We start from the raw sequence: 27,411 nt of genomic DNA on the forward strand, positions 1-27,411 counted from the left end.
TGTACTAACTCTTGAAGACCCAGGAAAGCTATACCCACTTTTTGAAGCCCTCTCATGCCCAGATAGAACTAATTATTTTCATTATTATTTTTTTCATTGAAGGATCAGTACTGAGTCTATTCATTAGCACTTATTAGGACCAATACCTTTATAAGCAATAGTTATTTAACTTTATGACAGGCAATATCATTATCCCCAGTTGCTAGAGATCACTGAGCCATAGGGAAGTTTAGTAACTTGTCTAGGAACTGACAGCTAGGCAGTGAAAGAGCTGTGCTCTCATCCTAGATCTTGTTGATGGCTGGAATGTAAGTGATCCCTGTAATGATCTCTTCATTACTTTGTTTGCTTTCATTCTCCTTCCCCCATGCCTACATAGGTCTGTAAAGTTCATGCTCAAAAATTGTTGTCGTCATTGTCAAAAATTGTATTTATTAGTTAATGAGGGAACCAAGGAAGTTATTATAACAAGTTCATAGGAGAACCACAAATTTATATGGAATAAATAATTAATTTACAAGTAGATGCAAAACTAGAGGGAACTAAATTGGACCTACACTGAGCATAATTTACTTGCAGCTATACATTCATTGTTTTCATTTATCTACAAATAATGTAGTTGTAAGGTGACCCAGTGAAAGATGAAGGCTCGTATCCCTGTGGGAACAGATAGTGACTGGGCACTTTAGCATTTCATTAAAGAGATGCTCATTCCAAAGTCCTAAATTTTTCCTAATACTCCTGAGAAACAGTATTTCATAACAAAGGGTAAAAAAATCACTATTTAGACAGGCTCCAAATCCAAATTCCCACTTATTATGTGACCTCCAGAACATTCGGAGAATGCACAGCGCACTCACACACACATACACACATCATGCAGAAATCTTGAGAGGATTAAATGTAATACAGGAATGAAAAGCCCCGCCACAAAGTAGATACCACTAACACTCAGGTATTATTATTGCTAATAAAATGCCTAACATATATAGTTGTTTATAAATGTATAATTAGTGTTGAGTGACAAAATCAGGAGTGGACAAATTTTTCTGTAAAGGTTCAGATAGTAAATAGTTTTGGCTCTGTAGGCCATATGGTGTCTGTCACAACTATGAAATTCTGTTGTAGTACAAAGCAGCCATGGACAATAATTAAACAAATGAATGTGGTTGTGTTCCAGAAAAACATTCTTTATAAAACATGCATTGGGCTGGATTTAGCTTATGGGCCATAGTTTGCTGACACCTCAACTAAATGAATAAAATTAGTATTAGACAGGCTCCAAATCCAAATTCCCAAATTTCAAAAGCTTTGGGGTGATAATTTCTTATCTCTTAGTGGACCTCACTAGTGTCATTCAACAAAGAAACCTGGGCAGATTTTGGCCAGTGCTAAGTGCTGGTCGCTTGCGGTGCTGCAGCCTAACCCATTGTGCCACCAGGGAGGGCCGAGAATTATATATATTTTTATGGTTGGCCAAATACAGTTTTCTCAGCAGAGGATGAAGATGTAGATTAAAATGGTTTTCTTTATTCATGTGAAAATCTACAGAATACATACCAAACCTGAAAAGTATTATATTGGGTTAATTTTGATAGGTCCTTGAATGGTGGGAGTGGCTGTCCAAATAGTGTGTGTTTTGAAATGTACTTAAATAATATCCTATTTGGAACTAAAAGTGGTCTTTGTGCCTTGGGCATAACTGATGATTTGCAAGCCAGTCAGTCAACTCAATCCCAGCTTGGAAAACAAACAAACAAATAAACATATGTAAGAGACCGTTAAAACCCAATTGAAATGACCACCCACTTTCAAAAAAGGGCCATTAGCCATGCAAATATGAAGTTACCTGCACTTTTGATGAGCACAGTTAACAAAGAATTCTATTAATAACTGCTGGTGAGATAGTAAATGGAAAACTTGGCTTTGATGAGCTGGAAAGGTAAAGTATGAGTAGCTTTCCTTTCCCTTTGGCAGAGCTTTAATATAAAACACATAAGGGCACTTTATAATCAGATCTTCACTTCTATGACTATCTTCTACCCCCTACATCTAAACAGTTAAATGTTTATGTATTTGATGGCCCTCAAAGTTCCTTCCAGTGAAGTGAGCCTGATGAAACATATTTTCATGTAACCATGGTTTGGAAATGACCGACTTCCTTATACTTGAGTTTCTAATTGTAACTATTGACTTAAAATCTGAGTGCTCCAGGGGCCCTCCCTGGTGGCACAGTGGTTAAAGCACAGCACTAAGAAGCTAAAGCCACTTCAGCATGAGTTCCATCCCTGCACCAGAGGCTACCCACATGGTGAGACAACCTCTCCTGACCCACCTGCTGTGCCCCTCAGCAGTGTACTTCTTCAGCCAGTCGCCTGTTCTGCTCCCCACTCTGCGTCTGGTGAATCCTCTCACTGCCCCTGCATCTCTGGTCTGTACCCAGTTCTGTATGCATAAATAAATAAATCTTAAAAAAAAAAAAATCTGAGGGCTCCAGTTTAGGACAGTTTAGCTCTGAGATCTGTGTGTGTTGGATAAGAGGAATTTGTGTAGCAAGAGAATGGCAGGCAGAGTGGATCCTGAGCAATGAGCCTGAAGCAAAGCCACCAACTCACCCTGAGCCTTCATCAAATTACTTCATTTTTCTAAGCCTTCATTTCCTCATTTGTAAAATGGGAGAAAGACAAGGCCAACTTGCTGTAAGGTACATTGCACAGCCTGGTTTCTACATGCAAGCTGTTGCTTTTGTTCCTCCACGTTATTAGCATTTTCAGCCAAAAATTTCTCAGTATACAGATGTCTTCGTCAGTTTGAGCTGACTAGTAAAAATAAATACTGTAGGCTGCGACACTTAAGCAGCAAGCATGCATTTGTCACAATTGTGGAGACCAGGGCATCCAAAGTTGGGGTGCTAGCCATCGCCAGTTCCCTGGAAAGACCCACTTCCTGAGTTGTAGTGTAGGGGAGGAGAGGACATTTTCCTTACTCTACTGAGTTCTATTCAACATGAGGCGCACATTATCAGGTCATTAAAGGATAGAACAAATTTAATCATATGGGAATGAACAATTCAGATATATATAGATTCTAAAATAAATGGGGCAAAATTAAGCCATTTATCCCTGGAATTAAGGAATGGGGTAAGGTCCTGGTCTTCCAGGAGAGAGGAGAACCATGATCAGGAGAAAGTGACTCATAGATGTTTGTCCTACCATAGCTTGGTTTCTTTGAACAGAAACTTATTTTTTGCTAAAAATTGTGGTTGATACCCTTGATATCCCCAGTTATTCCTGTAGATAATTAGGGGAGCTGTAAAAGTGTCTCATGAGCTTGCAGGCCTTGATTGATGATAACTTGAAATAATCCGCCTGCCAAAATGACATGTCTTGGGATATCTTGGGGAAGGTTGTTCTTCAGACAGAGCCCTCTCGCTTTATTCACATATCAAGAGGAAGGGAAAAAGTGAAGAGAGAACAGCTTCTACTTTTCTTTTTTTAAAAGGCCACAAATCTCATTCATGATGGCTGTTATCATCAGGACCAAATTCCATTCCAGTACTCCACCTCCAGATACTACCAAACTGAGGATTAGGACCTGCTTCAACATTGGAATTTTGGGCCAGGACACAAATGTTCAGTCCATTGCTACACATAGTCATCAAAATGGAGCCAGACTGGAGCTACAGGAAATTTAGAGTGTCGATGGTTGTAGTTCATTCTTGAGGCTTGTCCCTTCCTCATTTATGGTTTCTCCTGCTTTTCTTGCCTAATCTTTCCTTTCTATTTTCCTTTCAATTGGATTTGGCATGATTGTCATATGTCTAGACTTCTGTAGTTAATTTTGAGCCAGCCTCCCTGTATATAGTGCTTCCCATCACCACCTTCCCCCTTCTCATCCTGCCTCCAGCATGTCAGCTTCCTAAAAGACCCTGCACCTCTCCTTGCTTAAGGAGAGCACAATGTTTTCCATGCCCCACAGTCTGGCTGTCTGTGGTCTGGCCCCAAACCTACCAGCTTCTCAAACCTTCCTCTGCTTGCTGTCACCAACCTTGCCTCCAGCCTTGCCTCTTCACTCACAAGTGCCTGAACGTGCTGTGTGTTTCCATGCTGCTCCTGCTGTGGCCTGGGCAGCCCTTCTTTCTGCCTGACTTTTCATGCCCAGAGCTTGTTTAAACTAAGTTCAATTCCCAGATTCAAGCCACTATTTTTTTTTTTAAGATTTATTTATTTGTGCATACAGAACTGGGGTACAGGCCAGAGGTGTAGGAGCGGTGAGAGGCTTCACCAGAGACAGAGTGGGGAACAGAATAGGCAGATCAACGAAGTACGCTGTTGAGGGGAGCAGCAGGCGGATCAGGAGAAGTCTGCCACGCCATGTGGTCACCTCCGGGGCAGGCGGGAATCGAACTCATGCTGAAGTGGCTTTAGCTTCTCAGTGCTGTGCTTTAACCTGCTGTGCCACCAGGGAGGGCCACTATTTTTTTTTTTTAATCCAAGTTTGGTGCTACTTTTCTTTTCTTTCTTTCTTTTTAAAAATTTATATATAATAGTTTATTTTTACATCATTTTGTGCAATTTTTCCATCTCAGTTGCAATCGCCTTGGGCTTCCCATCACCAAATCACCCATGTGCCATCACCATAGTCCAGTGCATTTCCCTCCCCCCACTGTTTTTGATCCCATCCCCCACTCCACCCCATCAAATGTCTCTGGTATATAGCTGTTCATCATTATCATTATTTTCTCACCTGTTCCATTATATTCCTGGTTCAAACCACTCTTAAGCCTTTTTTTCCTCTGAGCTTAAGAACCTTCGTCTGAGGTGTTTGAAACTAATAAGTTGTCTCTGTCCACACTGTACAGACCCTTGTCCTTCCTAGCCCTTCAGCATCAGGCGTCTTCTTTACCCCCAACACCCTGGCATACCCTTGATTGTAACCCTTGCATATTGTTTCATAAATCACCTATGTGCTGTCTTCCCAGTACTGTTATTATCTGTGGCTCATAGAAGATGCTCAATCAATGCTGTGGAATGACTAAGTGACAGACACATACCAGATATATCAGAAGTAGTTGTTGATTAGTGAAATGACTACCAAATCCTGAAGAGAACCACTCTTACTATTTCTTTGCCATCTCAGAGCCTACCAGTTAACCTGGCACATAGGTGGATGCTTAACAAATGATTGCTGACTGGCTGCTAGATCAGCTGTGTGGGATAACAGGCATTCAGCAGCGTGTGATATATTCTTCTTTTCTCTAATTCAAGGCCAGTACCCAGAGTTGTAAAATAATTTAACTTGGTTCTTAGTCTAAAAGAGGGAGAAACTTTAAGTCTGCATGATACATCTCCAGTGGAATATTTATGACCTGACAGTATGCCATCGGAGATGCTCTCGTGGCTCACACAGTAGCTAGCTTGCCCAACACTAAAACACCTGGAATGGTTCTAATAGAAGGACTGTGACAATGGAGAGGCTTTCGTGGCTCACACAGTGGCTAGTCTGCCCAACACTAAAACACCTGGAATAGTTCTAATAGAAGGACTGTGAATTCATATTGCATGCAGTGCTCAAAGAATTAAATTGTTACCAATTAATATTCATTGAATGTCAGCACTGTATTTTGTACCAGGAAAAATAGATGAGACACACTGTGCAGTGGGCTTTGTTAGCTATAATTAGTTAGTGATAGAACAGTGTTGATACAGCAGTTCAGCAGTTAAAGGAAAGCAGTGCTTTTGGTACAAATGTGAATATATTTATACATCTACTTCAGTTATGCCTACTCAGTTTCAGCACCCTTGCTGTTCCGGGTGGGTGTTATCTAACCTAGGGGAATTTCACCAGCTTATACTTTTGGGGAAGAAAAAACAACAACAGCCCCATTTCTGAAACACCTAGTTAAATCAAATATCCTTTAGTTTTTATCTTGTTTGGGGGTAACTGCATTTTTGGTGTCCTCTTTCTCTTTGACATGAGAGAGGTCCCTGAAGACTCTCTCTACAGCTCTAAATTGCATTTTCACTTCTCTTTCTGTGTAAAATCTCACCATGGACCTGGTAGGGTATGTTTATTGCAACATTGTGTGGAAAGCCAAAAACAAAAATGCAAAGAGAAAAAAAAAATAAACTACTTAAGAGAAAAAATTGTTTCTGAAATTTCCCACAAATTGATTCTGGCCTAGAAAGAGGTGGCTGATTGAGAACCTTGGGGGCCATTTACTCCTGTCCTCCTTGTCCACTTGAAGAATAAAAGTGAGCAGGGAAATGACCTATCCAGGGTCTCATAGCATCCTGATGACCATGTAGTGAGAGCTCAGAAGCCCGTGAGGTCACAAGCAGGGCTCCTTCTAATGAGGCTTATCTGTCAACTAAGGGAATCACTCTAAAGAGACCTGCAATTGGAAATGTTCACCATCACTTTGCATGTGTGGCATCGTGTCCTTGAGAATGAGGACCATTTGTTACCTTTACCAGAGACTTCATCCAACTGCATGATTTTTTTATTTTTAAAGATTTATTTGTGCATACAGAATTGGGGTACCGTTCCGAGGCTCAGGGGCTGCGAGAGGCTTCACCAGAGACAGAGTGGGGAGCAGGACAGGCAGATCAATGAAGTGCACTGCTGAGGGGAGCAGTGGACGGGTCAGAAGAGATCTGCTGCTCTGGGGCAGGTGGGAATCGAACTCATGTGGAAGTGGCTTCAGCTTCTCAGTGCTGTGCTTTAACCCACTGCGCCACCAGGGAGGGCCCAACTGCATGATTTAACGTGAAAAGGAGACAGGATGCAAAAAAGCTAAAACTTGAATGTTTTTAAGAGTGAATTCCAATATTTTTAGCAGACTCTCTAGATATTAATGGGTATCAGAGCTTAGGAAATTGATTTGCTGGCATTTTATGTTTTTCATAACATTTATTTTGCAAGTGCAGGCATGTTTTTAACATCCAAAATTAAGAAAGTAGAGAAGTGATTTAGAAGTTAGGAAACCTGAGTTTCTAGCTCTTTAGATTGGACAAGACTTAAACAGTTTTAATAGTTATGTATTTAATAGTCATGTATTTAATAGGGCATGGAAAATAAAGGCAGCATATCCAAATAAAAACTTCACAGAAAATACTGTTTAAGGCAAAACCAAAATAAATAAATAAATAAATAAATAAATTTTAAAAATGTGCAAAAGCCGCAAGACACTTAACAAAGAGTATGTAATAGAAACATGGTTATGGCAAAAGCTTTGAGCAGGATCTTAAAAAGTGAAACATGATAAAATAATCTTTATGGTCCCTTCCATTCTGAAGTTATATACAAACTTAAACCTGGTATTTATTTATTATTTGCTTATGAGTTTTACCTATCTTTAACAAACATCATATTTAGGATGGTTGATGTGTGATCACAAGTATAATTTTAGCTTCCATGCCATTTAAAGCTTTGAGTAGAAATGAAAGCTTTAATGTCACATTGTAAAACTTTTTAGAGATTAAAGTCAGTGGAATGCATAAGCAAAAGGAAAGGATTTCAAGTTGGAAAGGGGGATGGTAAATACACACTGAAACCCATTAAAATGACATTGAAATCCTGTTAAAATGCTTTGTAAGAGCAATAATCTATACTCACACTGAGTTATAGGCTAATTGTGTACACAAGGCTTTTACAGCATTCATAGGCTAAAGAAAAAAAATCTATGTCATGACAAAACACATGATAACAGCTTTTTGAAGATTTATCAATGGGGCTTGTAACTCTCAATGACTTTGTTGTTGAAAGAAAGAAAGAAAGAAAAAAAAAAACAGATGTGGCCAGAGAGGATTCCATCGTGGAAGCAATAATAAATTACTATGTTTATATGGGTAAAAGACTCCAGTGTGTCAAGAATGAAGGAATTAGAACTGTTTATGTGTTTGAATATGCAGTGAGATATAGAAACTTTTGCCAGTCAAGTTTCCATAAAAAGGTTTGCGTCTTGGCACACAAGGTGGAGACTTAACTAGAGAACAACTTAAGATGCTAACTTGGTTCTTCTCAGGGGAGTCTGGCTCTGTCCAGTCTAATCTCTCCCTGCCTGAATTAGCTTTTGTCTTTGATCAACAGCACACTGTTGGTACTGAATTCCAACAGTGCAGATGTCTGGCTTCTGACGGTCATTCCCTCTTTAGAAAAAGACCACCAGGATTCTAGGGCACTTGAATTCTTCGTCACACAAGGAAAGATTGAAGAAACTCACTGCTCAACTAGAGTAGAAGACTTCAGGGGATTATAATACATGCCCTTAAATATTTCAAGGACTGTGAATAATGCAGGGAGTGAATACTTTATTTATTTTTTAAATTAAGTTTTATTTATGTTTACAGAACTGGGGTGTAGGCCAGAGCTTCAGGGGGTAAGAGGATTCAGCAGAGACAGAGTGGGGAACAGAACAGGCGGATCTACTGAAATACACTACTGAGGGGAGCAACGAGTGAGGCAGGAGAGTTCTGCTGGGCTGTGTGGGTCAGCTCCCTGGCCTGCTGGGGTTTTGAACTCATGCTGCTTGATAGCACTGTGTCTTTAAACCCTGCGCCACCAGGGAGGCTCAGTTGTGTGTCCTGCTAATGTGCTGTATGTACTTGATATTGTGTATCCTCATAACAACACAGATTAGGCATTGTTATTCCCATTTTACAGATTAGAAAAAGAGGAATGATGAATCCAAAGAATGATGTAATCTAAAGTGAGTGACTCAGCCAAAAGTATTTAGGCTTCAGGCCAAGTCTTTTTGGACCACGCTGAGCTTTCTCAAAGGTGTAGGCTCCGGATCAAAAACCTTCTAGCAAACACAGTTTCCAAAACCAGAATTTCCTGCATGGGAGAGAAGAGGGGTTCAGGGACTTGCCTTCTTTGGAAACTTTGCAAGGAAAATTTCTATCAGCTGGGCAGGCAAAGGGTAAGAGGACTCAAGCTCTATATAAGCATTGAACTTGATGCCCCCTCAGGTTTTGTCCAGCTCTGGGATTTTATGATGCTGTTTTCTTCTCATCTTCCCATGTCATCTTGTTTTCCCCTGGGTGTACTCAAGGATATGTGCAAATCTCACTCTGATATTTGAATCTGAACCTGTGGGTTAGATTGCTTTGGTATGAGACTCACTTGCTAGGCTATTTGACAAGATGCCTTTGGGGAAATGTTAGGTCATTTGAGAAGCCAACAGTATAAACAGTAAGCAATAAAGATATAACTACAAGAGAAAATGTAGCATGAGAGTCTTCACCTAATATGAACAGATAGAATTTCTGATACAGTCAAAATTGGTCTCCCTTAGATATGCTTGTACAGCAAAATGTTTGATCGTCTTGACTTTTTTTTTTCAATGTGTTTACCAAATGCCCAATTTGGAAATAGTTTCCCTAGGGTTGTCTCAACTTTAATTATAGCTTCTATAACTTGCCCCCTCTACTAGATGTCTTATTTCAACATTGTCTTTAGATGGAAATGTTTTCCTTCTTAGACCCCTAGGTGGTGCCTCTCCTGTTACCTAGCAGCCTGATTTCAGACCTGCTGTCTTGCCTTCAGAGGCTGTGTCTTGCCTGGTACTTAGTTCTTGGGCAAGGGGAAGTATATACATGCTGCATTTACATTGTTATACCAGCCGCTCCCCAAGTCATCTACCTTGAATCAGTCCTCCGTGTTTGCCCAAAGATCCCTAATTATTTGTCTCCAGTGACATCAAGTTGGTGGTGTTGAGGGGTGAACCTTATCTGCCAATCTCCCCATGTTCTTCCAAGTCATTTTATATCAACTCAGTGTGGAGAGGAACATTTTCTCCTCTTCCCATCCTTTCTATTTTTCCATTCCTTGATTTTTCTTTCTTTCTTAATTCTGCTGGATATTTAAATGTTTCTTTAGAGAAAGTGGCAGGTTGGGAAAGGAAGTTGTCTGGTGTTCCAAAAGTGTAAGAAGGTTATTATAATCCTCAATTTAGGATTAGATGGAGAGCAAATTATATACCAAATGATGATTCACTTTTCCAAACTGAGTAGATTCATAGAATATTGTCCATTCACAGTGATGAATTTAAATCTGTGTGACTTTGTATATAATAAAATCAAAATGGTAATTGTAATAGCTCTCTCATAAGGATTTTGAAGATTTATTTATTTGTGCATACAGAGGTGGAGGGTAGTGGTGACAGGATTCACCAGAGACTGAGTAGGGAGCAGAACAGGCAGCTGTACTGAAATACACTGCTGAGGGGAGCAGCAGTCGAGGCAGGAGAGGTCTGCTGTACCATTTAAGTCATCTCCCTGATCAGGATCGAACTCATTCTGCAGTGGCTGATGAAAACTTGATAGTGCTAAGACTTAACCCCTTGTGCCATCAGGGAGGCCCTGTCATCAAATATTTTGATGTGGTAGTTATGCCCTTAGCTGAACTGAGTTACATATTACCATTAGCATGAAACACGATAAATAGAGATATGTACATCTTTATAGATACACATGATTATGTCTCTATACAAGGCATTTATTTTAGTCATTCATATATTTAGAAGTCTAGTAGTTTGTTTTAATTTTTCAGTCAAATGTCCATGAATTAAGTATTAATGTGCACAGTCCCATCCTTGTGAGCATCTCAACTTTCAGAACAGTAATAGATTATCACCTGTCGCTTGCAGAGGCTGCCAGTCTTCTGTATCAGGGAACATTCTTTCTCACAGAAAGCGACCTTAAGAGCACTGGCAATATTGGGATCCCCTGAGGTTGAGTCTCAGTAGTGGGAAGGAAGATGCCAAATGTTGATGTATAGAAACATAACGTTTTTATGTAATCAGGAGGGCCCCCAGGTTCCTCATGAGATTTCAGTGGATTAGTGGATTTTCTCCATGGTAACAGCACTACTGATTTCTAAATAGTACAGGAAGAAACCATTCTTTCTTTTTCTTTTTTTTTTTTTTTGCAGAAGTCAAACTTTCTGTTTGGATTTCCTGTGTGACCCACTATGTTAGTGGGTCACTTCACAGCCCCTCCCCCCACCTCCCTCTCCCTTTCCTAGCTCTCCTTTCTTCTTCCTGACTCTCTGCCATTAAAGAATTGTTGGGCTACCCAGGTCGCACACTGTTTTCTTTGTTCCACAATAAAATTGCCCTTGTTCAAACAGATTGTTTCTTTAAAAAAAAGGAGTAAGTGAGAGAAAAATTAAACAAAGCCTGTAGAGGCAACAGGCCTGGGGAATCTAGGATTGAGCTTGTAGTGTGTTCCCAGCTGCATGTTAACTAGCCAGGGTGGGGCTGTGATATGAAATACCCTTCTTTATTTAATGTTTCACGCTTTAGTCTCCACATTGCAGATTTGCTTCTCTGGTGACCTTCTCTTTGCATTAGTAACTGTTTCTTTTCACCCATGTACTCCAAAATAAGTGTACATTTCTATGGCGAAATTAAAAGAGGCTGTCAGTGTAGAGTTAATATAGTGAAAGCATCCTTAACTCTGCTACAAACCCCTTAAATAATTAAAGCTGTATGCTTGAAGAGTTAGATTTGCATTTCTTTACCAAGTTTATTTAGTACACTTTGTTACACTCAATTAAATGAGAATGTTCTGTTTCATTTTCTTTGCTTTGGGTTGATCATTTTGCCTTTTGATTCTTATGCCCCAGTGTAATTTCACAGTGCTTAAGTCTCTAAAACTATACATATATTAATGCATATGTAAATCTATACATACCCATTAAAAGCCTTACTATTTGTACTGAGTAGAATCTTTGCCCAAGGCATTTGAGCATTTGTGGTAACCCAAGCAATGGAACTGGGTCTGCAGATAACTCTTGGTGGTAAAGGAACTTGGCAGAGCGCTTTTAATACCTTTTTCTTTTGGAAAGTTCTCTTATTTGGGCATCACCTGTTCTTCCCACACTTTGATTTGCTAATCTCTCCACCAAAGCATGAAGATACAGGTGTGAGTACTTGTGGAAGGGAAATTACATCTACGTGCCATCTCAAACTCCACATCTCAGTTGGCAAAGCGTGTATAGACTGTTCTCTGTAAATTAGTTCATTGCTTAAGTTGTGCATGTTTAAGAAGGCATAAATTAGTTATCCAATTCTTAATGAGTAGTGGGATCAATCAGAGCATGATGAGGGAGAAAATAGCTTAATTTTGCTTTCCCAATTGGGGCTCAATATTGCTGAATTTTACCATTAATCACTATCAGTTTCCTGGGTTATTTCTGGCTGTACATATAAGCTATTCTTTCCTTTTATTTTTTTCCTTCCAGGTAAGTAAGACTGTGAATTTGTCCGGTGGGGTTGTTGGTGGATGGTGCTGTCTCCTTTGTGCCCCAAAGTGTCTGTTGACACAAGGGGATCCTTCTGCTTTTGCAACAGTTTGTCTGGGTGTGTTCACGGATAACAATCGATATGTATGTGCGATGACAAATACGAGGGTTCTAATATATTTAACTGTTATGGGATCTGTTATGTCTACTTTAGGGTCGACCCCATCCCATATGATACTCCAAAACCAGCGGGCCACACGCGGTTTGTCTGCATCTCAGACACACACTCCAGAACAGATGGTATCCAGATGCCTTATGGGGACATCCTTCTCCACACAGGCGATTTCACCGAGCTGGGACTGCCCTCAGAGGTTAAGAAGTTTAATGACTGGTTAGGTAAGGAATGATTGCGTTCTGGTGCCCCCAATTAACCTTTCCCGTCCGAGTGTCACTCACTGCGTCCTAATTGAATTAGAGCACTTGGAAGCCAGCTCAGCCATTTCTCGTATGATATGCGATGGTGTCTAGCTTTAATCCAATTCTGTTAATTAAAGATGAATTTTTAGATATTTAATTTTACTGTGCATCCTTTCAGTGCCTGGCCTCGGCGGCTCTGGGGCAAAGGGATAGAAAGCTTTGAAAGCGATCTCATCTCACTCATTCTGCTTTAATGAGGGCATTCATTGGCACACATGAGACCTAGAATCATATTTTTAATTCATTGGCTCTGCAGTCTTTCCCAGATATTATGAGCAAAGATGTACAAATGACCTACTAGGAAGTGAAGTCAGAGGAGGTAAAGCTCTCCCTGGAGGAGAGATCCTGCTGTACTGTGGTGAGCAGCTTTCCCCAGTGAGCCAGAAGGGAGCTGTACCACCCCTGTACAGACAGGCTGGCCTGCTGTAGAGCTGCCAGACCTTGGGGCATGAAGTCACCTTATCCTCTGTGAGAAGGATAACGGCAACTTTGTGGTTGCTGTTGGGGCACCCACGGGTCGAGGTTATAGAAAAATATTGGCTCTTGGGTCAGGCAGTTGCCAAATATTAACATTACCAGACAATTGCGGGGCTATTCATAGTTAGTTTAGAGAACAACTTTGGAAGACTCTTCTTAGGAGAGGAAAAGAAATGCGGGTTCTGAGATTTGGGGATCTCTAAAGGCACCGAAGGGTTACACAGGAAAGGCAGAAATCACTCCAGCAGGATAATGTCGTGAATGTGTCAGCCAACAAATATTACTGTGGAAATTTAGGCAGAGACTTTAAATCTGTCCACTAGACTAATGCAGAGTTTGAGACATTTTAAGATTATTGATTGAATAATGAAATGTGGTAACCGAAAAAGTTTTCATTAAAAACAGTTAAAAATATCAATACTAAGAAAAAAACCAATAAGCCTAACTGATAGCAGAGTGATTTTGAATTGTCATGTCATCTTGCACAGTTGTCTATGTTTTGATAGCTGACATCAGAGGACATATCTGTTCTTGTAGTTTGGCTGTGTAATTAATAGTTTTGGTAGGACTTTGAGTGATTTTTGAAAATAATTTTCACACTAATTCTTTTTAATAGCAGCTTGGCACTCAAATTGCTCTGTTTTGATATAATGAGGCATACCTCTAAGAAGTAAACATTTACATACACTGCTATCAATTTTTTCTGTGATGCTTAGCACTGGAATGTGCTCTTTTTTTGTTGGTCTATGTCTATTTGCCTCCACTGACCTACTTCTTAGGGGGAAAAGCCATATACAAGTTAAATTATTAAGGTAAAAGATGCAAAATTTTTTATGATTCCTGCTATTTACTGGCTTCCTGTTTCCCACTGGGACTGTAGCTGTTTTTTTTTTAACAGTTTTTTAAACAATTTCACTGTGATCTTAACAGCACTAATATTGGAGGTTTTATGTTGTGCTGTTTAGTAGGCATTCAGTCATATCACTTAAAGACATGATATGATAAGTCTCACTGTCTCTAAAATTTTTCCAGACCACTTTGATCCAAAGAAACTTAGTGACTTTCTTAGAGTCTCCCTGTGATGGAGCCAGGGCATTGCCCAGATATTTCTACTTTTGCATCTGTAAAATTGGTTTCCAGGTAGTACTCTGTCTTTGGCTTACCAATTTTCTTAGGTCTGAAATTACTGGAATTGAATTTTGACTGTTTTAAACTATTCTGTGACAACTGGATCTCAACACAGAAAGGATCTAGCTGTATTGAAATGTGGGTTTGTAAAGAAAGAAAGCAATGTGGTGGGAAGTGTTTACAGAAATTCAAGACCGGCTGGATCTTGGGTCTAATCTTGTTTAGCCACTCACCTTGGGCAACTGAGTTAACCTCTCTTTTCCCCTTGGATTCCCTCTGAAGAACTAAGGATTAATACTACCTGTCTTTCCGGATTGTTGTTCAGATTAATCAGTAAATGATTGCTGCTAGTAAGTTTTTGTGGACCATTAATAACCGAATGGGGAATGTGGTGAATGAACCATCAACAGATATTTAAAGGGTAAAAACAAGAAGAGGTCAGAGGAATTACTCAGTAGAGTAGAAGTAAAAACTGGTAGGTTTTATAAGGGAAAGTACTCCATAAATGGAAATGTGCCGTAACTAAAGAAATAAAATGATAAGGAAAGAAAACCGCTAAGGTTCAGTGGTGTGGTCAGTTCCTTCTCTCCCCCTCCCCCCGCAGATCTTGTGAGGCAGCAGGAAAAGGTCTCAGCAGGGAATGGAGAATATGAGGCTGAAGGGAGTCCAGGGATATGAACAGAGAAGTAGGCACTGTAGGTAAGCCTAGAATAGCTCACCATTATTGGGGTGACCTCCTGGTGCCTCCAAGAGGGGGAGAGGGAGAGATGGTGTGTGATTACATTATACCACTTGGCTCAGCGAGGAACCTTTCACCTGATAAACATGCCAAGCAACAACTATCAGGTGACCTAGCAGGTGGGTCAAGAGTCTTCCAACCTATGGCTTTTGCCCTAAGAAATTAGCTGACTTAGGACAGTCTCCTTTCACTGGTATGGCTCCTCACAGATTCAGCAGGCACTTAGAAGCCAGTGAACCTCTAACTGATATCCATCTTTCTACTCTCACCTAGAATCCCCTGATCACTAGAAATTATCTCAGTGTTCCCCAAGCTCCTTTTCTGCTTCCTTTTCTATAGACCTTATCCCTGTAACATTCCTCCAAGGTTCCCGATGATATCCTTATTTTACAGGTGAGGAACCTGAAGCTCCCTTGTGTTGATATACCCAAGACCACTTAGTAAATTAAAAGCTCAGAGAGGCTAAGTAATCCACTTATAGTCTTATAGTCTTGGAGGTGTCTGACCCCCAAGTGTGAGCCTTTTGTCTATACCATTCTGTGGCATAATGAGTGGGCTTATGGCAGCTGGGGAGCTCACAGATTTAAAGCTTGAGCTAAAATGCAGCTTTTGGTGGCTTCTTGTGGCAGTTGAGCAGCGTTTGACCATGTGCAATGAAAGATGTCCATCTTGATGCCCACCCTGACCTATCAGCTTCAGGGCCTGAGAATCCCGTCATGTGTCCTTTGTGGATTCAGAGGCTAATAGTTACCTTTGACATTTAGCAGGTGCAACACACAGTTATGACCATGAAGAAACTTATTTCCTTTAAAGATTTATTTATTTGTGCATATAAGAATTAGGGTATGAGCCACAGGTGCGGAGAGGTGGTGAGAAGACTCATGAGAGACAGAGTAGAGAGCAGAACCGGGAGATAAATGAAACACACTGCTGAAGGGAGCAGTAGGCAGGTCACAGAGGCCTGCCATGCCATGTGGGTCACTTTCCTGGCTGGGAATCAAAGTTGTGCCGAAGTGGTCACTTTAACCCCTTGCGCCACCAGGAGGGCCCACATAAAGTAATTTATAAGATAAACAAGGATAGAAAGGAAGTGTAGTGTAACCATAGCAGGCAGAGCCAGCTTTTAATCCTTTACTTTTGATAACTCCTGAGACTTGTTTTCCTCGATTGTAAAATGGGTGGAAAAATAATCACTGTATACCCCATGGTGGTTGTGAGGATATGCTCTGTGATAAAAGTGTGCCATTCTTTTTTTTTTTTTTTAAAGATTTATTTATTTGTGCATACAGAACTGGGGTACAGGCCAGAGGCTCAGGGGCGGTGAGAGGCTTCACCAGAGACAGAGTGGGGAACAGAACAGGCAGATCGACGAAGTACACTGCTGAGGGGAGCAGCGGGTGGGTCAGGAGAGGTCTGCCACACCATGTGGTCACCTCCGGGGCAGGCGGGAATCGAACTCATGAGGAAGCGGCTTTAGATTCTCAGTTTTGTGCTTCAACCCGCTGCGCCACCAGGGAGGGCCAAAAAGTGTGCCATTCTTAACACGGCTGCTGGCCTACAGACAACTTTCAACAGAGCGGTGGCATAGAATCCAAAGGGCAGAACTGGAAGGAACCATGAATTAAAGGGGGGCTTAGAGTGTGAGAATGAATACCAGGTGGCATAAAGTTGAGACTGTAAACAAGCCTCTTTCTTAACAATAACACCAAATGGACAGGATGTTAGGCCTTTGAGGTCCCATCTCCTGATTTGGTAGACGGGGAAAACAGGCTGGAACAAGGAAATGATTTCCCAGGATCACTTAGGAAATTAATGGTTTGAACAAGGAGGGAGTTGAACTAACCTGTGCTGTCCGTGGGTTGTAGACACGGTACTCTCCCACAGCCCCACTGCACATTTCACGCAATCCTCAGAATAATTTGTGAAATATGTAGCTTCTATTTTACTTATGAGGAAGCTGAGGTTTGGTGAAATTAATGGAGTTAATTTAAGGTTATCATCTAACCAGTGGGTCACCTCAGGATTTGAATTTGGGCCATAAGACTCCAAAACTTAGATGTAGTCTATGTTTTTCCATTCTCCAGCTATGGCTTGGGATCGGGCTGGAGGGACCATATCCTGGGTTAAACCATGGCCCTTGGAATAACCACCTTCCTTAATACACACTCACACATATTTATGCATAGGTCTAAGGTGGGTTTGTGTCATGCTAAGTCCATTTTGTGGCACCTCCCTTCCCCTACTGAGTTGACCTATGAGAAGGCCTGGAGATGGAGATGCATTTGGCATTCCAGTGGTGGTGATTTAAAGTTATGGAAGATACAGCCAGTTTCATAAACTCCAAGAGATGTCCTCTGAATGACATTGTGACATTAGCATTTCACTGTCTTCATTTTGGCCTTTGACATGAGTAGGGGACAGGGTTTGCTAAGGGATTGCCATGCATCCTGTTTGCCTCAGAGCTGATTGCTTCCTTTAACATGTTGGTCAGGCTCCTGAACAGCTCTCCTCATGACTGTTGTATAGTGTTGTTCTTGCCTCTTCCCTCCTTAACGGGGAGGTGTCTAACCAGTGCTCTTTGTATACCCCGTTCTGAGTATCTGAGATCTGAGATCTGGAATACACAACACACACTGGTTGTTGAATGAAAAATGAATGAATAAATGAACATAAAGATACAAGAATTTTTCTGCCTGCACTTTTGGTCCAGATTTTAAAATCATGTAGGACTGATTATAAAATGTATTCTTCCCTTTTTTCTTCTCTATAATGGTGCTTATGTGCAGAAATACTTGAAAAGAGTTTGTTGGTTTGTCTCTTGTATTATAATTAGAAGGGGATTTCTTGGTCAGCCTATACTTCCAGCCAGAAGTTTATATATAAAAATCTAGTCAGTCAAAGTCCCTTTTAACACATCACTAATGCCAGGAACCTTTAGTTATGACTTTCCTTCAGTTTCAGTTGTCATTTAGTAGTTCTGAGCTTCAGTTCTGAGCTCCAGTGTCTTCAGGCCTAAGAGAAAGGACAAAAATGCTTCCAAGCTAAGTCTCAAGAAGAGGGTCACTTGTATTTGTAGGAGTGTTGTGTTAGATAGACCTGGATATAACGGAGTGTGACTGTAACAAACATTCCAGATTGTAGGCATACAAGATAGTTTGGCCCCTTTCAGAATAATCATATTGGGACACAGTGTTCCTTTGCCAGTCATCTTGTTGTTCGTTCAAAGTTTTGGAGCTAGTCTTTAGGAAATGTTTTTATATGCTGAGCTATTTTTTTCCCCTAAGAATACATGTCATACATGTTCATTCTTGACGTTAGAAATAGAGATAACCAAAAAAAGAAGGAAACAAAATTACCCATGGGTGACATAACTGCCACTCACATTTTTGTCTGAATCTATGAAATATTTTCTCCTGGTACATATGTATACATACACATATTTTGCTAAACTCAGAGATCTCACAGTAGAGCTATTCTCTTGTTTTTCTTCTTGACAATATATCATAAGCTGCTTCCACATCAGTAAATATGACTAAAATCCTTTTTCCCAAAAAAGAATAGTTTCAGTATCAATAAGATACACACAACATGTGCAAAGTAGAACTTACACACTTGTGCATAACCCTGTTTTCAGAATATTATTATTTGGTGTGCCACATTTGGGAAATATTTTTCTTTTCTATTTTGAGTATCCTTAATAGCAGCACATCTTCACCCTTAAAAATTTTGTATCTAATGACTATTTTTTATTGCCTGTGTAGTATTCTGTTGTAAGGTGGAATATTAATTCCATTATTCAGATCTGTGTTAGTTGACATCTATGATGTTTTCATTCTTTTCTTTCCCTCTCTATTGCTGTAGTGAACTTCCTTTTTACTCTCTCTTTGTAGTTATATTCATCAAATAATTTCCTAAAACTGTTGATCCATACAATATATACTTTAAAAAGTTTTTATCTGTTACCAGTTTGTATTATATAAAGCTTGTGAGTTCTGCCTACTACTCGTAGTAGTACATGACAGTTTGTGTGACATATTTTTAAATATCCTGTGGCAAAAAAAATCTTTCTCCTTTAAGGCGTTTGCAAAAATGACTTCAGACTCTTTTTCTAATTGTGAAAGTTCCCATATTCATTATGAAAATTGCAAATAATGGCACAGAAAAGAAATGAAGCTCACCAGTATATCCTACAATTCACAGGTAACTGTTGTTAATTGTTGGGTGGTGCACAAATGCCTGGGTGTGTATTGAGGTCTCAATAGACCATACGCTGGCAGGGGAAGAGCAGGAGTATAAAGTTGGAGCTTCAAATCCTGGTTTCAACATTGTTAATGTCATGATCTTCGGTTTCTTAATCTGTGAAAGGGAATTATTAAAGCTTAATGTAGTTTAACTGCCAGCATTTTTGTTTGGTTAAACAATGTAATGGATCCCCAATATGTACAGGTAGTGATCCGTCAATAAATTTCACCTGTTATTGTTTAAGCTGGTGAGACTTCTCATTCCCACCGTGTGGATGAGTTTCTTTGACTCCCTGGCAGAACTTGCGGGCCAGTGGCCTTACAGCCTTTTATTCCACAGTGAGCCATAGTGCACTCCGATTGCAGGATGGAGAAAAGAGTGAGCAGCAGCATGCCCGAGAAACCCAGTGCTGACTCCTTTTTAAGCACCCAGACCCAACGTACACAGATGTCTCGAGAGTCTAATTCACCTATGAACCATACACCCGAGAGGACCAGGTGGCCTCCTTTATGCTCCTGTCATCTGCTTTCCCCATCTTTAACTTGGCTCACTCACTGCCTTCCAGTGTAACTACCTTCTGGGACCATCCCTGACCATTGTCTCCTGTCTCACTCCAGTACAACATATTTCAATTTTATTTTCTTTTAAATCTTATACATAATGCTTCCCAGGCATATTTGTCCATTTAAGTCTTTTACTGAATTTTTTTTTTGAACCAATACAAAATGATTGCGAACTGGAGTTTGTGGAGTAGGCAAGTTGAAATGTACCGTTTTGAATCAAACACTGATGTGACATAATGGCAACTGTCTCCTCTCGTAAGGTCCCTGGCCATTCCCTAAAGAAAAGATTGAGAAAGGACTTTAGGAGGGAAGCCTCACTGGAATGCTTAGAGTAGTATAAATTCTTAGAAAAATTATATTTTAATTTTGGGGATTCCATTTTTCTTCTTCCATATGTATACATATTCCAGGCAGCCTCCACCAGAATGCCCGTGCCAGTACCCCATCTGATAGCTGTATAACTTTAAGGTCACTGAATAGTCATATCTAATAAAGTGGTAAAGGTAGGAGGCTTTAAGAAGAGCAAACCCAGTGACTTTTCCCTTGATTGACAGGGGAGAATATGCCAGAGAGTCCATTGGAGCTGAGAATTCCCTGATTCTTATTGTTCAGTTTAATATCAAAGGAGTCTCTTCCTTCTTAACTTATTCACAAAAGCTTTATCAGACATGCTATACTTTTCAGTTTTTGATTCATAATTTGGTTTTCCTAATGACTATCCTAGTTCTAATTTATTTAATAGCTTCACTTTTTATTTCAAGCAGTTCACTGAGGACTTTTATTCTTAGTGTGTGATTCGAAGATTTCACAGGGTTGCTTTGTATTCACTGTGTAGATGCAAACATCTCTTTCTTACTGTAACAGAATAGGATGAACACTTGATTAATCCAAGTGACCATTGATTCATGCTTATTATTCATTTATCCTTTTGTACACTGAAAAATCTTATTCTAAAGAAAAGTATATCATAGTCTAATTCTCATATAAATACATTTTACATGTATTCCCAATAAGGATAAAATGAACTTTAAAGTACAGTTCACTTTGTTATAGATGATTAAATAAAGTACTTGAAGAAAAAAAATGAACCCAAACACCAAATGGTTGAATATACTCAAATAAGTGAGATTGGGTTTTGTTCCATTAGAAAGAATCATTAGTGACCCAGGACATGACGGGGTCAGTTGTGATCTTCATGAACCCAGTCCTCTGTGTTATAGCCAGCCATTTTCTAAAATTACATTAATTATAATGCCTCTAATTTATATGACATCTTTCTCCAAAGGACTCAAAGTCCCCTTGAGTATATTAGATCATTAATGCTTATAATGGCTCAGGGAAGTTGATATGGGCAACAGTATTAGCCCTGTCTTACTGATGGATGGATGGAGATCCGGGAAGGTGGAAGGACAGGAGGGGTCATACAGTGAGCCAGCGTAAGGGCTGGACCAAGAGTTAAAGGCACTGGATGACGTTTCGAGTCTTCCAGCCCTTTGCTTTCTCCTTTCTGAAATAGCTCAAGAACAATACCTTTGATTGAGCCCTGGAAACAATAACCTTGGCAAAAAAAACCAAAAAAAACAATCCCTGAAAAGAAGGAAACCTTGAACAAAATAACAAAAAAAAAATGGTATCACTATGAATAATAAATTTTAAAGCTCCGTGGAAACAAAAAAAGGTCCCCAGCTTTTTCAAATTATTTGGCTTAAGAGGGAAAATAGCCCCCTACTCTCTGTAATTCCAAGTACCGGGCCATAACCTTGTTTCCCAGAGCATGAAGGGACTTACCCTCCAACGGTATTTACAGTGTGCTAGGTGTCTCTCAGGGACAGGTCCTGCTTTGTGGTGGGCAGTGAGACCTCAGAAAGGAAAAAGCCAGGAGGATCAGCACAGTCAACCTCCAGCTTCTTTCTGTCAGTTGTAACTCTCCTGTTTTATAAATTAGGCAGCTAGAACTCAGAGAGACTGGGCCCTCCCTGATGGTGCAGCAGGTTATGACGCAGCACTGCAAGTGAGCTGCAGCAGCTTCAGTGCGAGCTCTATCCCCAGCCCCAGTGGTGACCCACATGGCACAGCAGCCCTCTCCTGCCTCACGCACTGCTCTTCTCAGCAGTGTAGTTCATCAGCAGCCTATTCTGCTCCCTCTGCTCTAATGAATCCTCTCACCGCCCCTGCACTTCTGGTCTATACCTGTGTTTTGTCTGCATAAATAAACAAATCTTAAAAAAAAAAAAAAAAAAAAATTCAGAGAGGCCAAAAAATGCCTTACCTTTGCACAGGTCTTTTAGTGCAGGATGCAGGGCTAGGGGTTTTTCCTCTGTGGGACTGTGACTACTCCTCCCATCTTATGCTAACTCTGCTCATCAAAACCTGGGAAATGATGTTCAATCTTTGAGGGCTTATTCACGAATCAAAAGGCTAATATCACCTTAATCTTTCCAGATACTTGCATCTAACCAGAGATAAGATATTTTTACCATAGATGTTAGAAGGTACACAAATCTCAAAACCAGTATACGTCAAACTGATTTATTGTCTCCTCTAAATACTGTTCATTCTCCTGAATTCCCCTTCTGATTCATGTGACAATTAACCCAGGCTCTTAAACCTCCTCTATCTGTGACTACATTTTATTACTTTTATTTCTTGAGTATTTTTCAGGCCTCTGTTGTCCTTTAAAAATTGCTGGGGCCTAGCCTGCCCTTCATCTCTCCAGAATCATTTAATAACAACAACTAACACTTAGTGAATACTTCCTATGACCTGACCTTTTATAACAAGGATTCATTTAATTCTGCTAACACGCAGGTTGGATGGTCACGTCACCTTTTTCATAGATCATAGACATGAGTACACAGGATCCTTTTTCTCTGGGACATACTAATAGGCCAATATTTTATGGAGTTTATTTTAGGAATCATTAATTGATGATGAAGTCTGCTGTGGTATTCAAGGCTCTTTATGAGCTAGTCCAGTGTACCTGGTCCCTTCCCTCCCACCACACTTCTCTCTGCCCTCTCCTTCACTATTCGGGCTTCTACCTCAGCATTTGTTCCCTCTCCTCTGATCCCAGTATCTTTCTGTCCCAAGATTTTTCTCAATTTAATCACTGATATGTGGGTCCCTCTTCAAACGCCTCCTTGGTAAGATCTTGCTTTTCTTACCCCAGTATCTTTCTGTCCCAAGATTTTTCTCAATTTAATCACTGATATGTGGGTCCCTCTTCAAACGCCTCCTTGGTAAGATCTTGCTTTTCTTACCTCTGTGTCTTATTTATTAGCAGTCTTCCTTCGGGGAAGCCAGAAGTCTGTGAGAGCTAGACTTGCCTTGTTTATCACTGGCTCCTCTTATAGAGCCTGACACTCAGAACATGATGCCGGAACAAAAACAAACTCCATAATAATGGGTTGAGTCTCTTGCTCATCATCAGTGATCCCATTGAAAGCACAGTGTCTTGAGTCTAGTTGACATCAGTACATGTTTAATAAAAATGTGCTCATGTTGGCCACACTGCCTACCTACCAGTCTTGTTCCTTTTTTTCTGTGAACTCCTCATTATACTTGAAGGCCACATTCATTATATTTCTGTATTTCCCTTCTGACTCATGTGACAAGTAACCCAATAAAAAGGCTACTTTTATTATGAAGCTGGCCCCACCTTTTCCATCGGTCATCATCTCTACCTTCACTCCATGCTGCGCCAGGGTAATGACACACTTTATGTGTAGGGTTTCTGGTCTCCCTGGATGATGTATTTCCTGAGAACACGTTCCTATTGGAGTCTTTTGCAAATAGTGACTCTTCCATAAATGTTGAGTTGTGCTCTAGGCCTAAGCAAACTGTGTTACTTCTCTGACCTTCAGCTACCTCTTCTTTACAACAAAGAGAAATAGACAGGTGAGGATAAAGTTGAAGCAGCATCCTCAGAAGATGTCAAGAACCATGTGAAATTCTTTCTCTTTTATTTCAGTCATTTGAATAACTAATTCTGTGTGCTCCTTGAAACCCCACTGCCAGTGCCCTCCGCTCCTCTCCCTTCACCCATCCTTCTGCCCCCACCCCCAAGGAATGCTAGGAGATGATCATTTGATTACCATCACATCTCTCCTTGGCTTAGATTGGTGATCTCTGAAGGCATTTCCAGACCCCAGCATGGGTTGCTGCATCAGGACAGCCATTCTCATACCACAGTGGTCCTGGGTCTGGCTTTGAACTTGCTGGCAGAGCATAGATCACTTCCGTTTGAACTCTCTCACCTCCTCCCAGCCTGCCTGCATATTGTTTCCTGGAGTCATGTTTCCAACTGTCCCCTGGGTTTTTAAATGTCGTTTTCTTGGCCCTGCAAGCCGCAAAGGGAGAGTCAGTTCTGCTTCCAGTCTATCGCTTGACTCACTAATTCTTTACATCCCCCCTCCCTTCCCCTCATTTTGACTGATAAATTTTCATTATTGGTTTTGCGTGAACGTCTTCAGGGTTCCACTCTGCTTGACCCCTGTGGTCACTTAGTGATTACATGCGCCAGCCGAGGTAATTTATTCACTTTGTTTTGGTGTGAACATGTCCCATGGGTCTTGTAACCACTGTAATCACTTGACCCTAGTGACTGTTAAATGCTTTAAACACAGTTATTTTAAATTTATAATTGTTTTCATTAAAAATCCCCTTATAGTAACTTAACTGACCTTGCTGTCAACATAGCTTTATGTGCAGGAGCAAGAAATGAAAATATTATGATGCAAATAATAGAGTGCTCATCAGAGATACGTGGCAAATTATTAGCTCACCCTGCACATGCTTACTTAAGAGTCATGCAAGGGAGATGGAAGAGAAGACCACTGATTGCGCTGCCTGCCTGCTTGCGGGGAGCAGGAAGTACCGTGGAGTCTCGGTGAGGGGGTACAGACCCCACTTCGCACCATGAGAAGCCCTGTGGGTTCTTCCAGTGTTGTTTTTATAAAATTTTTAAATTTGAAGTAAAAATACATTGTAACTTTATGTAGCTTCAGGGCCCATCATTATAAATCAATATTTGCATTGATTAATCATTTTAATTAACATTTTTATACTTATTTTGAATCTAATTTCAAGTTTCAGAAGAGTTGCAAGAATAATAAAATGAACTCCCATCTGTCCTGGGGTTCCTCAGTTAATGTTTTGCTACATCTACTTTATCATTCTTTTGCTGGGATGCTCTATCTGATTCTCTCTACTTTGCTTGTCTGTGTATCTCTCTATTTATATAATTTGCAAGCCTTCTTCAAATTTTACCAACTATCCTAGTAATGTCCTTGATAGCAGTTGTTTCATTCCCCCCCCCCCCCATTCTGGGATCTAATCCAGAATTATGCTTTGCCACCAATTTTTAATGTCAAACCAAATCAAATTAAATAAAACTATTATTTTCCCTCTTTCTTACCCTTAAGTGTGAGGGGTTATAATGGAAACTTGATCCTATTTAAATTAGTCCTTTTTTCACCTGGTTTTATCTGATGGAAGGCTACAGACTGCTAGCCAGGATGTGTGAAGTAATGAATTCAGAGTTCCTTGGTTAGAAGGCCTTCATAATTCAGAAGGGGAATTCAGTTTAAAACTGACAGATCTCTATAATTGGTTTTATTTTCGTTTGTTGTTTTTGTATTTTATTACTTGGCAAAGGAAGTAGGAGTTTCATATTTTCATTCCCCTATACCCACCCACTAGTTTTATTGGTATGTTAGCCCTCTTAGGGCTGATGCTTGTTCATAAGATTCTTCTGGACAAAATGTACAAAGGTGTCCCTTATGCCTGTGGGGTACATGCCTGGTGTGTGGCATATAGCTCTCACTCACCTTTGGCTCCCTCTCTTGCGCAGTCAACAACATTTGCAACTGTACATAGCAGTCTTTTGTTTTGATTTGCCCCATAATGAACATTCTGTTATTTGTTTGGATTTCACTTTAAAAAAATATATATGTATGTATTTATTTATTTACTTATTTATTTATTCATACACAACTGGGGTACAGGCCAGAGGTGCAGGGGTGGTGAGATGATTCACCAGGGACAGAACAGGCAGAATGATGAAGTACACTGCTGAAGGGAGCAGTGGGCAAGACAGGAGAGGTCTGCTGCACCATGTGGGTCACCCCTGGAGCCGGGTATCAAATTCTCACTGAGATGGCTATAGCTGGCTTGCAGTGCTGTGTCTTAATCCTTTAGTCCATCAGGGAGGGCCCCGGATTTCATTTTTTATTTTTAACTAAATACATTTGGTTAATATATTTGTGGTAGGCTCTACTACAAGTCACCTTGCGACCTTTTGCTATGGTGATATATGCCATTTTTATGAACAATTTTTGGAGGCAGAGTATTTAGAGCATTTGATATTAGCAATTATAATAGCCCATAAAACACATAATTGGGGGGGAGGGGTAGGTGCTTAATCAGAATGTCTTTCTAATTTTGAAAATTAGGGAGATTTTTACACTGTTCTAGAAAAGAATTGCATTAGGGAAAAATGACTTCTATGTTTGATTATATTGTGTATTTTTCCTAGCTCTTTTCACATCTGGAATTTGTTTTAAAACTCTATTTAGTACATTCAAAATGAATAATTAAGCAGCTAACTATAACATGCATTATTGATTTGCCAGATTTAGAGGTTATTGCAGCAAGTTTTCTGTGCATTATGAAGCTAAAATAAACTACTTCCCCTCATCCTCCCCAGTGTTTCTTAAATTCTGTTCAAATTTTTGAAGAAGGAAAGAAAACACACATTTTTCCCCCTATAATCTCAGGGTAAGTGTCCAATTAAGCTGTGTTGTTGCTTCTTTCCTTTCATTTACATAAATCTCACTTATATATTTTCCTCTTTGTTAGAAAAAAAAAAAAAGGTCAGGGGTAAGCTTTCTGTTTACTTTTTGAGGAGACTAACTTTTTGCCTGTGAGGACACACATCTGACTGTAAAATAAACAACCTCTGTGCTTTGATTTCTTTGTAAAATGTTGACAATGAGGGTGTGTGTTTTATTTACTGACTAAATTATTTCATATTGCAGAATCATTTGTGATTCATTGCCCATAACAACTCAAAGCCCTGTGCATTTATTTTTCAAACTCACCTGAATTTGGAATCGCTATTCAACTAATAGCATATAGAATTGACCGTGAAGATGGAAATGTGGTGGTAGAGAGATAGGACCAGTGTTACTGGCAGGAGGGCTGGACTAGCTCGTTGTAACTTCTGAGTTTCTTGGAGATTTCACATGTTTATGTTTTCATTGATGAACCTTCATTTTGTGAATCCATATTCTCATCGAAAGCAATGTAACTATGAAGCCTAACAGTAACTTATATAGAGGCTAACAGTCTACTTTAAACTTGTACATTTAGCCCTGTAATGTTAGGAAGCTACTCGATCTATAAAAACAGGTAGAAATGAAAAGAAATACCTGTGCTTGACTTTAAGCAGGGTCGTGACTCCTAGAAATGTTTTAGACATGGCGTTAGTAAGGTGAGTATGGATACTCCCCTACTAACAGGAAGAAGGATCAGGAA

The 27,411-nt window shown here is 40.1% G+C and overlaps 1 protein-coding gene across 3 annotated transcripts in view; it reads left to right on the top strand.

The window, feature by feature from the left end:
• MPPED2 (metallophosphoesterase domain containing 2) overlaps positions 1-27,411 on the top strand; it is a 162,850-nt gene that overhangs the window by 36,534 nt on the left and 98,905 nt on the right. For all 3 annotated transcript variants that reach the window (XM_004682959.2, XM_012725735.1, XM_012725736.1), the window contains exon 3: positions 12,464-12,645. In XM_004682959.2, coding sequence (XP_004683016.1) covers positions 12,464-12,645 — 182 coding nt within the window. The remainder of the gene's footprint in view (positions 1-12,463; positions 12,646-27,411) is intronic.

This window comes from Condylura cristata, unplaced genomic scaffold (assembly GCF_000260355.1).
Source record: "Condylura cristata isolate star-nosed mole 26May11 unplaced genomic scaffold, ConCri1.0 scaffold00015, whole genome shotgun sequence".
In the NCBI taxonomy this organism is placed as follows: domain Eukaryota; kingdom Metazoa; phylum Chordata; class Mammalia; order Eulipotyphla; family Talpidae; genus Condylura; species Condylura cristata.